Source organism: Pelodiscus sinensis, chromosome 31 (assembly GCF_052426305.1).
Source record: "Pelodiscus sinensis isolate ZL-2025 chromosome 31, ASM5242630v1, whole genome shotgun sequence".
NCBI classification, from domain to species: domain Eukaryota; kingdom Metazoa; phylum Chordata; order Testudines; family Trionychidae; genus Pelodiscus; species Pelodiscus sinensis.
In genome coordinates, this window is record NC_143082.1 from 7,418,462 (window position 1) to 7,436,322 (window position 17,861).

Below are 17,861 nucleotides of genomic sequence, written 5' to 3' on the forward strand. Positions count from 1 at the left end.
CCTCTACTCCCCCACCCCCAAAAGGGAAGTCAGGGGCCAGATTGGCCAATGTGCCCTAGTCTTCCCATCCCTTCCAGAGGGCAACTGTCCCTGTTCTAATAGTCAGCACTCAGTATTACAGCCCTCCCTGCAAGGTCTTGAGTGCATTAAAAATCACAGGGAGCAGCTGAAGCAAATAATTTAGTAGTATTTCTTTCTCTTACCAATGGTACAGACTGTAAAAAAGATAAGATGGTTTTGTTGTTAAGGCACTAGATTGGACCACAGAAAACCTAGGAACAACTTCCAATTCCTATGTGATCTTACAAAAGTTAACAATCTTTGTACCTCAGATCCCCATCAGTACAATTAGGGATAATGGCTGCTATTTTTCTCCTATAGTCTACTTGTCTACTTAGATAGTGAGGCAATGTATATACACACAGGACAAGAGTCCCTGCGGGTCCCACTGTGTATCTCAGTTTGGGCCTCTGGATGCTAAGACAGGGGTGCGCAAGATACCAGCTCCTGGATCTGGCTTGCAGGCTACCTCGCCAGGACCATCAGGCACAGAGCATCTTCATGCCGCTTTAAGGATCTGGCTATTCCCTGTGGCGCTCAGGTCTGGGTGCTGGGGGGAGGGAGAGGCTTCACACTTTGCCCTCACCCCTCAGCAAAATCTCTCAGCTCCCATTAGCCAGTTCCCCCACGCCACCTGGAGCAGAGAGCCACAGGTTGCAACCAGCCGCTTTGAGCAGCCTGGGCCTGCAGCAGCCAGGAAGCTTGCCTCAGGGTGCTGCAGGCTGGGAGCTGCCTAGGTAAGCGCCTTCAGAGCCTGCCTCTGGCACCTCCCACTCCCTGCTCCATTCTGCCATCACCACCCAGTTCACCACACAAACCCTCTGTACCACCTCCCCCAGTGACAACACCCTCCCAGACCCTGCATCACCTCTTAAACCCTCCCCTGGCCAGAATCTTCTCCTGTATCCATCCTCCCCAAGTGCAGCCCTGGACCACTTACCATCTTGGAGTGTCCCCCATCAAAATTTACTGCCCACCCCTGTGTTAAAGTAATGGAAATAAACAATAACTACATAGAAGATTTCGTTGCATGGAATGAGACAGTTATGATCACTAGCCTATCAACACTTTTTGCCCTTGTGAACCTGCCCTAGTTAGAACAGCAGTGACACAGAGTGCTCAAAATGTTATCCAGTCAAAAAGCCAATAGACAAGTGAAGTAAAACCACTTTTTTCTGCGCTTAACACAAAGGCTTGAGTTCTGCCCCTACTGTCCCCCAAAAAACAAAATTCAAACTAGTAAGTTTCCAAAAATTGGTGTATTATAGGAAACCCTACTAACTCACCATTCAATAATAAAAAAATTCCCATAAAATGCAAAGCAGGAAGCTAGTTTTAAATCATGGCTGGAAGAATGTCATTGATATATGTTGGTGCATGTCTGAAGAAAGAGGAATAGACTCTCCAGGGGAAAAGACGAGCCCCTCACTCCTCTGTTACACAGTAGGATAGTCAGGAAGTTTAACTGTGCTCACTTCTAGTGCTACACTAAAAGGCTTGGCACAAAATGACCTTCAGATTGCATGACAAGGTCTTGGGCAAATCACTATGTAGTGTTATATAGTGAAGACTAGGTAGGTATCTGAGATATGATTTAACACTGATCTCTAACATCACTTCAGACATGAGAGGCATTCTAAGTCTCATGTCTTTCATTCTCCTAACCATAGTCATAAGACACAAATAAAGCACAAATGCCCTGAATTCTAAGACTGGGAGGCCAGGATTTCATATAAGTTACTGTAGGAGGCAGGGAGGAACGAGAACAGTGATCTCTGTGGAGTAATAGCCAGGCATAGCACACATGTGCAGAACACACGGGCTACGTCTAGACTGGCATGAATTTCCGAAAATGCTTTTAACGGAAAAGTTTTCTGTTAAAAGCATTTTCGGAAAAGCACGTCTAGATTGGCAGGATGCTTTTCTGCAAAAGCACTTTTTGCGAAAAAGCGTCCGTGGCCAATCTAGACGCCGTTTTCCGCAAAAAAGCCCCGATCGCCATTTTCGCGATCGGGGCTTTTTTGCGGAAAACACTACTGTACTGTTTACACTGGCCCTTTTGGGCAAAAGTCTTTTGGAAAAAGACTTCTGCCAAAACGGGAGCAGCATAGTATTTCCGGAAAAGCACTGACAATCTTACATGAGATCGTCAGTGCTTTTCCGGAAATTCAAGCGGCCAGTGTAGACAGCTGTCAAGTTTTTCCGCAAAATCATCTGATTATGTGGAAAAACTTGCCAGTCTAGTCACAGCCATGATGTTACAACTGTGAGCTGTAATTTAAATTTGTCTGTGCTAGTTAAGTGCTCCTTGTCAGATGTGCCAGCAGCATTGATACTTGCATGTTCTCTCTGGTGAATCGCTCAGTCCTTCCTTTAACACATAACCTTCTCCATTTAATAATTTTTAACAAGGTTTTAAAATGGGTAACATGCTGTCCAAAATGCTAAGCAGATCACTCAGCAGTATGGAAATTCAGGGCATGGATTTGACTACTGCTGTAAGCTAGACAGTTATAATGCACTAACAAAGAGCTGAGAGCTCACACAGTGTTATCATGTTTCCAAAAGAGCTAATGCTCCTTTGGGCTACAGTGCAGGGTTCTTTCTCCAAAGTCACACAGGAATATAAGGACATATATCTTGCCTGCGTAAATGCAGCACAGACCAGCAAAAGTTACAGGATACTAAGATTCATATTCCTTGGGTAATTGACATTCAAAAACGGCATATAGTAAAAATTAACTGCATATAAGCCAACAATTCAATTATTGTGGTGTATAACCTTCCTTTTAAAAAACAAAAGCAAGTTGTCACTCTTTAATGCTTGTGAACAAACCTACCTTAATGAGTGTGCAGACAGATACAGTGTGTGGGTTAAATCCTGGTCCCACCAATTGGAATCTTGCCTTTGCTTTTTAATGGGACCAGGATTTCACCTTCTGCCTCTTACCAGTTAAGGCTTTCAAAATCAGAGTTAGGCAAAATGAAGACTGGTCACTGCTATTCAGAAATTGATTACAATTTCAAAATCAGATAAGCCCTGTCTCACTCTGTGTTGCTTCAGAAAAATTCTGAAAGTCAGCAACAGACATGATATATAGGAGAAGAGGGTGCAAAAATAGAGATTAAAGTAGCAAGGGAAAGAGGCTGAATTTCAAAATGTATCTGACACCTATTTGCTAAGCAGGATCCAGCAAGAAAACTGTTATTTAAGCATGATACTATACCATGAAGACCACATCTTCCATGTCACCACTAACTAAGAAATGCAACTCATTGGGTTCTCCTGAGGTCATTCAAAAAGATGGAGCTCACTCAATGCACTCAAGTCGAATTCCTTCACCAATTGAATCAGTCTGTGAACTATAAAAGAATCAGTGTTGTGGTTTAGAACATCGTTATCAGAAATAGCGGTTTCATTAGGTAGCACTGGTTACAAAACACCACACGTGACTGCCCTGCAAAAGACAGTTGCTACATCTGTGTGCCTTAACCCGAGGAAGAGCTCTGTGCAACAAAGGGGAGGTCCAATAAAAGTTTTTGCCTCACCCATCTTATCTTTAATATCCTGGAATCAACATTGCTACAATCACTCTTGAATAAGTGAAACAGAAGCAGCTATTTAAGACTGTGAAAGCTCAGGCTAATTATTACTATTTCTTTAAACAATCCTAGAATTGCAGCAAAGAAGTCACAAAAGCATCCATAATGCCTTTTTGAGTCAAAGCAAAAAGAGTGACCAGCATTGAAAAGTGGAACAGTGAAACCTGGGGTCTAAGAATATATAAAGTACATTCCCTATTGTCTATAATAAATGTATAAATTCCACTGCCCTCAAAGCGCATAGCCCAAATAGATCAGGTAGAATTAAAAGCTCAATATTTGGGGATGGAAAGCAGAAAGACCTGATTAAAACGTTCTACAATAGAAACAAGATGGGACACTTCCAACTGAATAGACAAAGCTTCATATAAGGCTATCCAATGGCTCCAACATCCTTGAATATTATCCACAAAACGAGATTAGTGTCCCAAAGCAGATTTTGGAGAGAAGTACTTTGGCTCACTTCTTGAGGCATTTCCTCAGTTTTTCCTGTTTCTGTATGTTACCATTTCAGATGTCTGATTTGTGTCCATTAATTCTTTGTGTCACATTGATCCTGTGACATTCTCTATGATAAAGGATTAATGGACACAAATCAGATATTTAAAATGGTAACACAGAGAAAACTGTTGGGAAACATTTTAACTTGCCTGGGGCCCTCACTAATGGATCTAAAAGTGACTATACTGTTACAAAGCAATTTAAAAAAAAAGCTGGAGTGAAAAGCTGTGGAATTTGCCTTTATTTGCAAATCTGACATCAAGGTTTAAACAAAGACATGAACTGGATGGGCTGCTACATTGAACACCCTAATGACATCAAAAGCTAAGTATCTGGCACTCACAGCCCACTCTATTAGACTCATTTAACATGGACACTCTAACTGACAAGTTCCCCCCACCTTCTCTTTCCCTCCCCATCTCCCCTCTTCTTCTGCTATTTATTTGGACCTATGGGTCCCTTGCTCCATTCATCTGAAGAAGTGGGGCGTGCCCACGGAAGCTCATGATACTATATACATTTTTGTTAGTCTCTAAGGTGCTGCAGGACCAATCATTGTTTTTTAAGTTTTTCAGGTAGGGTGCATCTACACAGCAGGGCTTAGCTCGAAATAAGCTACGCAAACTGAGCTACGTCAATTGGGTAGCTTAAGTCAAAATAGCGGCAAATGCCAAAATAAGCTATCTACACAGCAGGAAGTCCGGGAGAGAGCACTCTTTCTCTGACTTCCCTTAATCCCTGTACAATGAGAATTACAGGAGTCGGAGTAAGAAGTCCTCCACCTTGACAGTATTTCGACATTATTTCGAAATAACTGCCTGCTGTGTAGATGCAGACTAAGTTATTTCAAAATAACATTAGTTATTTCGAAATAATGTTGCTGTGTAGACATACCCTCACAAACTAACATGGCTACTCTCCGAGGTTTTCATGATTAGCTACAGGAGATCTTCAATATTCTGTTCTAAGTCTATGTTTATTGAGTAAGCAGTTAACCTCTTCTATCCCTAATGAGAAGAATTTATTGCATTTACTATTAGCAACAGCAGTAAACAAGTCCACCTCCAGAAACACCTGTGTCAGAAAAATACAACTGAGGATCCACAAGTCCAGCTCTCACTTTATACTCAGGGAGAAGCAACAGCTGAGATTGTCAGCCACGGTCAGACTGGAAGGTGAGACTGAAATAAGGATGTGATTGCTTATTCATCCGTTTTAGAGTTTTATTGAGTCAGCACAGAGAGAAGGGATCTTGCACCCTTTTCCTCCTGACAATGTTGAAGAACATGCAGGCTATGCTGTGTGCAATGACACTGATTGATTTGCCTTTGATTAATGGAATGAAGTAGCTGAAGGCATTCTTGACCACTCATGGCACCAGGAAACTGATGTGTAGAAGACACTTGAACAATATGTCCTGAATGGTGAGCCTCCCTAAGTGTGCCCCTGCATCATACTATGGATGTCTCTAATGCAGTAGTCCCCATCACAGTGCCCGCAGGTGCCATGGCACCTGCCGGTCCATTTCTGTGCGCCCACCGACTGATCAGGACCAGCTCCACCCCGGGCACGTGGCACAGGAGCGTTGCCAGCCCCGGGGGTGCAGCACATGGGCAGCCCCACCCCCAGGTGCGCAGTGCATGGGCTGTGCCGGCCCCGGGAGCGCAGTGTATGGGCTTCCCCGCCCCTGGGCACACGGCACAGGAGCAGCACTGGCCCCGGGCATGCAGCGCATGGGCGGCCCTGCCCCTGGGTACGTAGCACAGGAGCGGCGCCAGCCCCGGGCGCATGGCGTACGGGCAGCTCCACCCCTGGGTGTGTGGCACAGGAGTGGTGCCAGCACCGGGCACCCGGCGCGTGTGCGGCCCCGCCCCCAGGCGCCCAGCAGCCCCAAAAGGTTGGGGGCTACTGCTCTAATGTTACAGTGATATGACAATGGCTGAAGGGAACACTAGCACAGACTTTGGATGTATTGTTCCACCAAGCTGAGTGAGCCAAATGAGTAGAGCCCTACACTGATACAAAATTTTGTACCCGCATCTGTATTTACAAAAATGAGCTGTAGATATCCACAAAAAATGAACCGTGGATATCCATATCCACATCTGCGGATGCAAAGCAGATACCTGCAAATTTGCAGGGTTCGATCAATGAGGGAAAGACACAAGCTTGTCTAGATCATGGTTGTCCAGGCTATAAATTACCCTAACCTATCCCTGGAAGCAGTGAATGTATAACCTCGCATTATGTGTTACAAAAGTACAAGCTGCATGTGTGCTAGCAGTCTTCCCAAGTGATCACCATGAGAAAGGCACTTGAAAATTGTTAATAAGTGGCCTAAAGGTCTAAATATGGCCTCTGAAGAGAGCCATTAAGCATAGAAGATCTAATGTTGGTCATACCAATGAGAAAAGACATGGATTTTTCTTATTCCTAGATCTTTCTTTCTATCAAGATATCTCTATGATGACTGGTCCTTGCACAAATATTTAGGAATCTGAAGAGAGGCCCATGTTATTCTCTACAGAAGGAGCTTTGCCTGGCTCAGAAAGTACTGGAGAAGCAGGTGACACCAGGGAAAGATCTAATCCTGGTGATACTAGTATCATTGGACACTTGGTACCTACTGAGACAAGAGACTCCAACTCTTCTGAAACAAAGAAGTCTCTTAAATATCTAAATTCCTGTGGTGTTAGATGGATTTGTATCAGGTAGAGACTTGCTATGTGTTCTGCCTAGCAGAAATCATTGGTACCAAAGATTATGACTTCTTTGGAAATATCAAGGGAACCTCTCCCCACTCTCAGGGAAAGAGCATAAGAACGGCCATACTGGGTCAGACCAAAGGTCCATCTAGCCCAGTATCCTGTCTGCCAATGGTGGCAATACCAGATGCTCAGATGCTCCAGAGGGAGGGATCACAACAGATAATCCTCACGTGATTCCTCCTGTCACCCACCTCCAGAGAAACAGAGGCTAGGGATAACCATTCCTACTCATTCTGGGTAAGAAGAAACATTGGAGAAGAAGGAACATTGAAAAAGCCCTCTCAACCAAAGCAAAGAAACTATACAATATAACTTGTAGAAGTGACACTAATCTAAAACCTAGACAATCCTAAAGCAAGCTCCAGGCAGCACTAGAAGCAGGTATGATAGACACTGTCTCACACTGAGGTGGTTGAAAAAGAACTGAGGATGGTGTGTATCTAGCTCTAGTCAGTTACAGGGAACTATAATGTGTGGAGTGAAATGAATGGGCTTAACAGACACTGCTATTGAAAATTTCCAATAAAAGATTCAAGAGATGCATGTACACCTGAAGTGGAGTAACTATAGGGACACTATTCAAAGAAAAAAAGTTACCAGTACAGTCTATTCAAGCTGGTATAGCAACTATAGTTCATGCTAGCATTACAATGTGGAAGATTTGTATTTGAAAATATATATATTTCTGATATATTTCTGTTCTTCCATTTATTTTACTTTTAAGTTTAAGGTATAGGTTGTGCTCGACCATTATGAAAACCATTCAGATATGAATTCAAAACAGAAAAGCACTCTAACAAAGCAGTTTTTTTACCTGCAGTTTCCGTGCCATAGCTACCACCTCATGATCAGCAGGGTTGTATTTGTAACAATTGGAAAACATCAATCGGACATCTGCTGCAAATTCCTGAGCATCTCTGTATTCCCGGTTCTCCAGTTTAGACTAGAAGGGAAAACAAAACTCCACTATCAACAGAGCAAACAAAATAAGTTACTGAATGGACAAGAAACATCTTGGAACTATGGCATTCTGAGAGTTCTGGACTTCCACCTAATCTCCATTTATATCTAACTTTTACTAAATGGAGCAGTGCTTTAGAAACTTGCCCGAAACTGGAGATCTGCATTTGTTTTACATAAAATGGAGCAGATTACAACTGCCCTGAACTATAACATGGAGGTGCATCCATAAGACAACTACAGAAATGTATAATGCAGCCAAATTCCTGAGATCAAAATGGAACATTGAATGCTGGAGCTGGTATTCCTTTACAGAACCACCCCTCCCGCCCCCCCATACTAATGGGCAGCTGCAAACCACATGGGAGAACACTTCTGCCTGCATCTGGCAGACACTTTCACTACTCTACTAATTCAATGAACAACATGAAAGAACTAATACACTAGATTACTGATCCCCATGCCCATGAATATCGTTACCAATCACAGTGCAGGACTTTGAACAACAATGTGCTAAAACTTCACACACACATTAGAAATGATTTCTAAAAAAAACAAGTTTTTAATCGTTGTATCACTTTTTTATAAGAGAAATCCTAAACTGTCAGTAGCAATTAAAGACATCCCACAATAGGGTCAGTCCAGCATAGCAGTGACAGCTTGAGGAATTAGAAATTGGGACCACAAGACAGTCCCTCCTTCAGGTCAGCAGAAACTTCAAAGCATTTGAGAAGGCAAAATGCTTGGCATTTTTCTGTCAGACACAGGGAACCACATCCAACTGGCTGTGGCAGCACAGGACATTTGAGAGAGTAGTGCGGGAACAAATTCCCCCAAGGATCTATGGGTGAATCTTTCCCCACCCCAGGATAGAAACAGATCTTAATTAAAGAAAACAAAAACAAACAAAAAAAGCAGTTAAATTGTGCAGGCTTAGTCAATCCAGAAACTGTCTGGCATTACAAAAACACAAGCCTTAAAATAAACTCCCTGCACAGCAACCTCATTTTATTTATGAAGTGAATGTAGTGGTGTGAAGCCATGGCATGTGCAGATCTCAATTTATAGACACTTGTCCACACCATCTCATTATATACCTCAATTTTTGTCTGAAGGAGCCAGAGGTGAGGATAGTTCTGTCTCCATGGCTCATTCAATCCTTTGCCTCTCTGCTGTGCCTGCCAACAACAAGGCCAAAAGTGATGGTGTTTTTTTGAGAGGTGGACACCTGACCATCAGCAACTGGAACAAGACCCACCAATGCATTTCATATAAACATAGAACAGTTGTCATGGGCAATGATTTTTGCTCACAACCAACTTGAACTAAATTTCAATCAGTGACCTGGAATAAAGAGCTTTATTATCCCATTACCAATGCTTCAGCCATCCAGATCCTCTCTGTACTTGCACTTTTCCAGAATTTCCTGATTTTTTTTCTTAGATTTGAAGGTTACTACAGAATGTTCAAAGTTATTATGCATACTCAGAAAAAAGGGCAAAGTTACTCAGTCAATCTTTAGCAGAGTTTTTTAATTATTCAATTGAAGGAAAAACTATCTTCCTTCATTCACCTCATACTGGTAAAGTCATCTCAATATGGGCATGGGAGAAAAATTTCCTATTTCTTCTGCTTAAAAGTATTTTTAAAAAGAAAAAAGTTATGTGAATATTAGGGCTCTGAGTTAAACTGATACAAGCAAAGAAATCTGCAGTTTAAGGCTATATCCATGATGAAGTTATACAATTTTAGTGCTCCAATCAATAAACCGGCATTTTCAGCAGAGATATGGACTGCTTTGCAATTACTTCTCTTGGATAAGCAATTCTCAAATACTACACAAGATGGAGCTAGCTATGTCTTTATAGTAAAAAGCTTTGATTTGCTGTTAATATGGTCTTTTATGTTAAGCAGAACATTTCCTGTAACAGTGAATAGCCAGGGCGGGGAGGGAGGGGGAGGAAAGTGGTGTTTTTTTGTTTTTTGTTTTTTTTTAAAGAAAAATTCCACTACAGCAATCTGTACTGATGGAGCCCATTATCTTGGCTAAGCATATTCAGAGTAGACTGCTACAGCAGAGGACATTTACTTTTATAAAATGCATAGGCAATTTTTTCTGAAGACCATTTTGGAAAGATGATTATCCTCTTTTCAGAACCTGCCACCTAAAAATTAGCTAACTATGGACAGATAAGAGACTCCCCCTACCAGACTTTTCAAGTGGAAAGGGAATGGTTAATTGATTTCAGAGTCCCAGAGAAAAATCTTTTGTATCACACACATTTTTGGTGGATCTCTACAACACACCATGTTAAGCATGCAACTACATGTGTACACCCACACACGAGTTGGCACGTAAAACAGACTGCATTTCCCCAGGGAAGTTATTCCTCCTGCACAGTCTATTGTTTTGGCTATGTGAAACTGAGCTTACTTTGATTGTGCTCAGATCCATGGGATGTTTAATGATATCACAATAATCATGCAGTCCCAGTGCTTCCACGTCCACAGGTTTGTAGAAGGGCCATGCGTAGGCAGCATGCTTCTTGGCAAACATCTCTTTGATGATGCCACTGCAATACTTTAACTGCTCAGACACTTTGTTACTGTTACTCTTTTCTACCACATGCTGTTGAGAATCTGGAACATCCTTCTTTGGAGGCTTCACTGGCCGGCTGCTTTCCCTTCGTGGGCCCATCTTGGCACACTTGGGTTCAGTGGGCAGTGAGGAGGAGTCGTGAATTGGGTCTATTGTTGTTGGTGTTGTGGTGTCTGCTTTCCTCTTCACTCCCTTTTTTGTCTGTAAAATAACAAATACAACAGCATTACAATATAATATAATCTTGTGCTCTTTTGTTGCTATTCTATTCACTGGATCCACCTCTGGTTGCATATTAAAGTATAAACACTAAGTACTCAGGTGAAATGGGAAAAAAAAGTTAAAAAGCTTTCTATAAATATGCATGCTGAAAGACGTTCTTAAAACCTTTTACTTAAGGAACCATGGTCAAGTAAACCTCTTAGGATACTTTTCTACAGCTTGTGCAGTTTTTTCAAAAACCCAGAACCCAAATTATTTTGGCAATCACGTGACCAACTCCCACTGAAAGTTTATTCAACTTGGGTACCTAACTCTGCCAAGAACTTTGTATATGGCACATGACAGCCACAGAAGCGACATGTCTCAGGAGAAATGGAAGTAGTAATCTTAACTGATACAACAATATTAAAGACATTGCTGAAAATAGTAAGTATTGGTTGGCAGGTTCTGATCTGCTGAAGATATATGCCAAAATTTGCAAAAGCAAGAGGCAATTCTGGGTACCCAATTTGAGACACCATAAAGGAACCTGATTTTAATGAGTTGGAATGTTAAGTTGAGCATCCAAAAACCAAAATTACTAGTCAATTTTGCATCGCTTAACCAGAGTGACACAGTTTCTCAAGTCAGAGGGTTTTCTTTTCCTTGCAAACCTCCCAAAAACATCTCATTCTATTCAATGACTTTGCTACCTGTCAACCCATGGGAAACAGATTCTACTTTTAATTGATAAGGACAAGTCAAGAAGGGTCTTACTGGTTAGAGAAGAGGACTGGGAATCAGAACTCCTGGACTATACTCATCATTCTGCTTTTACTGCTGTATGACCCTGCACAAGTCAACTCAGGTGGGATTTTCAAAGACAAATAAGGAGTCGGGAGCCTAACACTCCTATGCGCTCTTGGAAATCCCTTGCTTCCAATTAGTAAAAATCTATAAAGCAGTTTTAAACCTTAAGAAGAAAGGGACTTCACAGTGACTGTTTTAAAATAGTCATCCCACAAGCCTCTTCTCTCCTAGAGAGGAAATGGAACACACAGAATCCTGACTCACTAACTCCAGAGTTCTTGTTCACTCACCTTCACAGGCTGTGCAGCTGTTGGGATAACAGGCGGGTGTGCTTGAATGGGCTGGGGAGCAGGAGTTGGGGGAACAGGAGGTGGGGGAGGAGGTGGAGGAGGGGCAGATGGTTGAGGAGGCACCACTGTCATTACTGGCGTCTGGACAATAATGTCAGGGGTCAAGGAAGGAAAGGAATGAGTTGTTTGCACGGACTGAAGATTCTGTTGTGAGGCCTGTGTTTGAGCAGGGGATGATGCTTGAGTTGTGTTTTGTACCGTAGATGCTCCTGGCTTGGGTGTAACTGCCAAAAAATGAAAGGACCATATTTAACACTTCAAACTTGCTCAGTCTGATCAGGCAACAAACGCACATTTCATAATCATCTTTTTTTTTTAAATAGTGGCGCTTGGGTAACAATACTTAGTGCATCCTTCCCTGAGTAATCAAATTCAGGATAAGCACTAATATAATTTTTCTACAGTAAATTTTAAATAGAATCAAGTTTCAAGAAACAACTGCCATCTTCCTCCCAACAACCTTTCATAGGCATCCCTGTCAGAGCCTAGAAAGGAAAGGCCCTCCCTGTTTATCTTTTTCTGGCCACTTTTCACAGCTACCAGACTTTTGGTGTAAGACTGGGCAGAACTTCCTTCAGAAGTAGTCAATACCCATCAATTAACAACAGGAGCTGATATTCAGTGGGAATTCAGCCACTGTCACCTCAACAAATCTACAGCAGTCTCAGAGAAAGATCATCTGCCTGATGGCTAGCAGAAACTCCAACAAGGCAACTTGAAAAGATAACAATGTGAAATGCCACAAGAATCTCAGATACCTGTACAAAAACCAGGTACCTGTGACCATAGGCTTTCCACATTAAAGTATGGGAAAGGCATTTTAAAATCATGTCTCTGAGTAACTGAGAAATTTCACCATACTTGGGGTCAAGCAGTATTGCCTCGTGATATGCTTGAAGAATCATAGAATCATAGGGTTGGAATAGACGTCAGGAGGTCATTGAACCCAACCCCCTGCTAAAAGCAGGACCAATCCCAACTAAATCATGCCAGCCAGGGCCAGGACTTAAAAACCTCTAGGGATGGAGATTCCACCACTTCCTTAGGTAACCCATTCCAGTGCTTCGCCACTCTCCTAGTAAAGTAGTTTTTGCCAATATCCAACCTAGACCTCCTTCCACTACAACTTGAGTCCATTACAACCAGGCAGCAAAAATGTATGCACAGAAAACAAGTTTTCATCCTACCCTTTTCAATATATGCTTTTAAGACTTCTATAGGCTGCAACTACTTAGTTAAAAAAAAGAAGCCATTTAGGATTCTGGTAGTATAAGACTCTGCCTACATCCTTGAAAGCTTCATGCTGTGGAATATTTCGGGGTGGGGGGAGGGAAGGGACTTTCCCCTTTTACAGTCTGTCACTGTGCCTACTTGATTAGGCAATGACATTGTAAGGAATGAATGCAAGTTTAGGTCACTACTATGTCCTGTTACAGCTTTATTTTTTAATCTGAACCAAAATATATTAACATAGAAAATAAAGTCCATTCTTTATAATCACAAATGTAAAACAGTGTCAATCATGTGCTGTAGCTTATCCCCGCTACCAGGAGCAAATTGAACATATCCAGATTGCAGGAAGGGTTTGCATATTTCAAGATGCAGCTGAAGGGGCACGTAGACCTTGAGACTTCTGGCAGATACCACTCCTCCTGGCAACTCCTGACACACCCACTAGTAATGGGCACAGTTTACTAGGCTAACGAGAGGGTTAGCTGAAGACATTTTTTCAGAGGGCACATCTACTGTAACACTGAATTGATTACACCACTTCAGGGTTCCCTGATAACATATTAATATGGCATATATGACATTATAGCTTCACAGCAAGACCAAGCAGAGAGTGAGCTATTAAACATTATCCTATTGAAAACTCAAATACAGAAGACAGTTGTCCAAGTATGACTCAAATCATGGCTATAAGCTATTTAGAGAAGACCAAGTGGACAAAAGAGGATAAGGATTGGTACTCTGTCAAAATTGGCTTTGCTTCCTTCCAAGTTATTTAAGAGTCAGTTGCAAGTGATCTTGAAAGCTTACAGATCAATGTTCTTTAAGGGTATGTCTAAATTACATGCCTCTGCCGACAGAGGCATGTAAAATAGGCTACCCGACATAGTCAATGAAGCGGGGATTTAAATATCCCCGGCTTCATTAAAATAAAAATGGACGCTGCGCTGTGCCTGCTCAGTGGATCGTCGGCACAGCGCGAGTCAAGATGCAGATCGGTCGACAAAGGAAGCCTTTGTTGACCGCTCCTGTAAACCTCGTTCCGTGAGGCATAAGGGAACGGTCGACAAAGGCTTCCCTTGTCGACCAATCCGCGTCTTGACTCGCACATTGTGCCGACGATCAGCTGAGCCAGCACAGCACGGTGGCCATTTTTATTTTAATGAAGCCGGGGATATTTAAATCCCCGCTTCATTGACTATGTCGGGTAGCCTATTTTACATGCCTCTGTCGGCAGAGGCATGTACTCTAGACATACCCTAACACAGTGGTCTCCAACCTTTTTATACCCAAGATCACTTTTTAAATCTCAGAACAGGTGAAGATCTACCGCCCCGCCCCTTCCTTGAAGCCCCGCCCTCTCTATTCTCCTTCTGTCCATCACTTGCTATCCCCAGCCCTTACTTACACACTCTGATAAACAGTTTATTTTTAAATTATGTGATACATAAAATTAAAATCACATTTATAGTTATGAAATAAATGGTCTGTTTTTTATTCATGCTATTTAAATCTAAAATGAAGCATTTATAATTGTACATTTTGTGGGGACAGAGTTCTGCAGCTGGGGACAGGGGAGAGGGAACAGGGTGCTGGGGGGGGGCAGGCGAGAGGGTTCTGCAGCAGGGGACAGAGTGCCAGTGGGGACAGAGTTCGGGAAGTGGGGATGGGAATGGGGACAGAGTTCGGTAGCTGGGCACAGAAGAGTGGGGACAGAGTTCTGTGGCTGGGGCCAGGAGAGTGGGGACAGAGTTCTGTGGCTGGGGCCAGGAGAGTGGGGACAGCGTTCTGTAGCTGGGGACAGGGGAGTGGGGACAGTGTTCTGTAGCTGGGGAGTGGGGGCTGGGAGGCAGAGAGAGTCCCCTGCATCTCCCTCCTCCCAGGATTACCCCCCCCCCCCAGAAACCAGCCTGCCCCGGGGCCGACCCCCCCTCCGCCTGTGCAGGGAAGCCCCGTGTGCAACTCCCCCCCCCCCATGCAGGGAAGCCCCACGCACACGCCTCGGGTAGCGGGGGGCGAGGGTGCTGCCTCTGCATGGTGGCACCTGGATACCCCCCCTCACTGCTTGGCTCTCAGGCCCTCTTTCCATCTTCAGCCCCTCTCCTGTGTCCATGTGTCCTCAGCCCCTCTCCTGCCCCCTTGACACAGACTCCCACCCCCTTTCTCAACCTTTCATCCAAAAGGAACCTCCACTCTCTGATCTTCCCTTCAGACTCCTTTTTTGCCTCCTTTCCATTTCCTCTACCCACAGAAATCCCCCTATTTTGCTTCACAACATCCCAGCAATGCCACCTTTACTGCCCCTTCTCTCCAGGCAGCTGCCCAGATCTTGATGTCACAGCACTCAGAGCAGTCCCCTCTTCTTCCTCCTTCCCCCCCCCCCAAAAAAAATTCCTCATATAGGCCTGATGGTTAGGTTCTTTGCTGGTTAGGTTGCCTGTCTGTGTGCATAGGGATGGAGGAAAGGTATATGTGGGGATGGGTGGTATGGTAAGGTGGAATGGTGGGGGTGGTCCTGCTTCGGGCAGGGGGCTGGACTCAATAACCTCCTGAGGTTTCTTCCAGCTCAATGATTCTATGAGGATATAGGAATGGAGGCAGGGGCATGGGCAGTGTGCAGGTGGGGCGAGGGAGGGGTTAGGGAGGATGGGTGTATGTAGGAATGGAGGTGGGTGTAGAGATGAAAGGAAGAGGAGGGGGAAGGGAGGTTAGGGAGGATGGTGGAGGTAGGAATGGAGGTAAGGGAATGGGAGTGTAGGAATGGATAATGGAGGTGGGGCTATGGATGGAAGAAGGGGGAAGGCCAGGGAGAGAGGGAGGGAGGATTAGGGAGGATGGTGGAGTATAAATGGAAGCAGGGAAATGGGGGTGTAGGAGTGAAGGGCGGAGGGGGACTAGGGATGGAAGGAGGGGGATGGGCGGAGAGAGGGGGTTAGGGAGAATGGTGGGGGAGGAAATGCAGGATGGAGGTGGACGGGCTGTGGGCCATGGACTATTTTATTGGCAGGTGGAGCAGGCGCGGGAAGGATGTGCAGGCAAGGAGCACTGGCTGGCGATTGAAGGGCACAAGCAGGAGGGATGGACTGAGAGCTCAGATAGCGGGGCCTGTCCAGGGATGTGATGGGCAGGAGTGGAGAAGCGTGCAAGTGATTTGGGGCCATGGAGAGCACAACTGGACTCAGTGCAAGATTAACAGGCTCTCCAGCTGCAAAAACAGTCAGCGACCAAGGGGGGGGGCAGTGTTGGTGAGTATAGCGAGTGGAGGGTGCAGCCCCCTAGTAAAATGGAAAAAACGTCAAACTTGTGTATATGAAAAAAAATGTAACATAGAAGACTTCAATTTCACATTGCACATGCCTGAGGGCTTCATACTGCCAATATTAAAACATCCTCATAATTATTAAAAGCCATTCATGACAATTTCCTAACTCAAAGCGATACATCAAATATGACGAAAATCTCTATTAGACCTCACCTTGACAAATAAAAAGGAATTAGTCATAGAAATAAAACGTTCAGAGGTGCAACTGATCATGATGTAATTACATCTGTTAATGTCCAAGCTAGTAATATAAGTAAGGTTTTAAAAGGACCAATTTCCCAGATATGAAGACAACTCAGTTCAGTCAGCTGGAAAGAAGAATTTACACACATAAACAAAAATGAAAATTGGGAACTGCTTAAGAACTTTTACCTACACACCCAAAAAGTAATAACTGAGAAAGATGTTTAACAACTGATAACACTGGATAAAAGAACCAGCCAAACTTAATGAGGAGATTGAAAACTGTAAAAATAATTGCCCTGTGTGTACACATACATTTAGGGTATGTCTAGACTACATAGCTCCGTCGACGGAGCCACGTAGATGAGTTTACTAGACATAGGAAAATGAAGCGGCGATTTAAATAATCATGCTTCATTTACATCAAAATGGCCGCCACATGGTGCCGATCAGCTGTTTGGCAGCACAGCGGGGCAGTCTGGGAAGCCTTTGCTGACTGCTCAGGTAAATTTCATTTCACGAGGCATACAGGAGCAGTCAACAAAGGCTTCCTTTGTCAACCGCAGCGCATCCAGACTGCCCCGCTGTGACGCCAAACAGCTGATCGGCACAACGCGGCGGCCATTTTGATGTAAATGAAGTGGATTATTTAAATCGCCGCTTCATTTTCCTATGTCTAATAAACTCATCTACATGGCTCTGTCGATGGAGCCATGTAGTCTAGACATACCCATAGATAGATCTCTCCATGAAAATAAATGAAAAGAGGGAAAGCTGATAGCAGTAAATATAAATTCGAAGCTAGGAAATATAAAAAATTGAAAAGAGAAGCAAAGAATAAGGACAAAGTCTATGGTCAGAAGAGTTAAGAATAATGAGTTTTTAGAGTATACTATGAACAAAAGGAATCATGACAATGCTATTGCAAGGGGACCCTGGTAAAAGTTTCCCTCTTATCTGTTGTTTCGGATATCCGTCGCTCATATTATATGTTCTAATTTATGCTCGTTCTGATCTATATATCCGTCTTTTGCACAGATTGGGACCAAAGTGAATTGGAACATGTTCCTGTTTTGTACAATCCAGTACTGTACTTGCGTCCAGCAGACACATTCAAGGCTTATTAACTAAAGAGTACATTCTCCGTGCTGATTAAGCATATGGCCAGTGAAGGAAACATCATCTTAAACAGTGCGGAAACATTGCTGTGTGATGGGAAGAAATCACTTCACATTATATGAATGGCATTTGGCACCATGCATGGTCAGATGCTG

General features: G+C 43.5%; 1 protein-coding gene across 10 annotated transcripts in view; it reads right to left on the minus strand.

Moving 5' to 3' along the window:
• BRD4 (bromodomain containing 4) overlaps positions 1-17,861 on the minus strand; it is a 221,603-nt gene that overhangs the window by 74,539 nt on the left and 129,203 nt on the right. For 7 of the 10 annotated variants that reach the window (XM_075902152.2, XM_075902149.2, XM_075902154.2 and 4 more), the window contains 4 exons: positions 11,793-12,076; positions 10,327-10,692; positions 8,990-9,070; positions 7,747-7,875 (listed from right to left, as the gene is read on the minus strand). In XM_075902152.2, coding sequence (XP_075758267.1) covers positions 7,747-7,875; positions 8,990-9,070; positions 10,327-10,692; positions 11,793-12,076 — 860 coding nt within the window. The remainder of the gene's footprint in view (positions 1-7,746; positions 7,876-8,989; positions 9,071-10,326; positions 10,693-11,792; positions 12,077-17,861) is intronic. The other 3 variants (XM_089774705.1, XM_006119951.5, XM_075902157.2) reach the window with 1 other exon arrangement.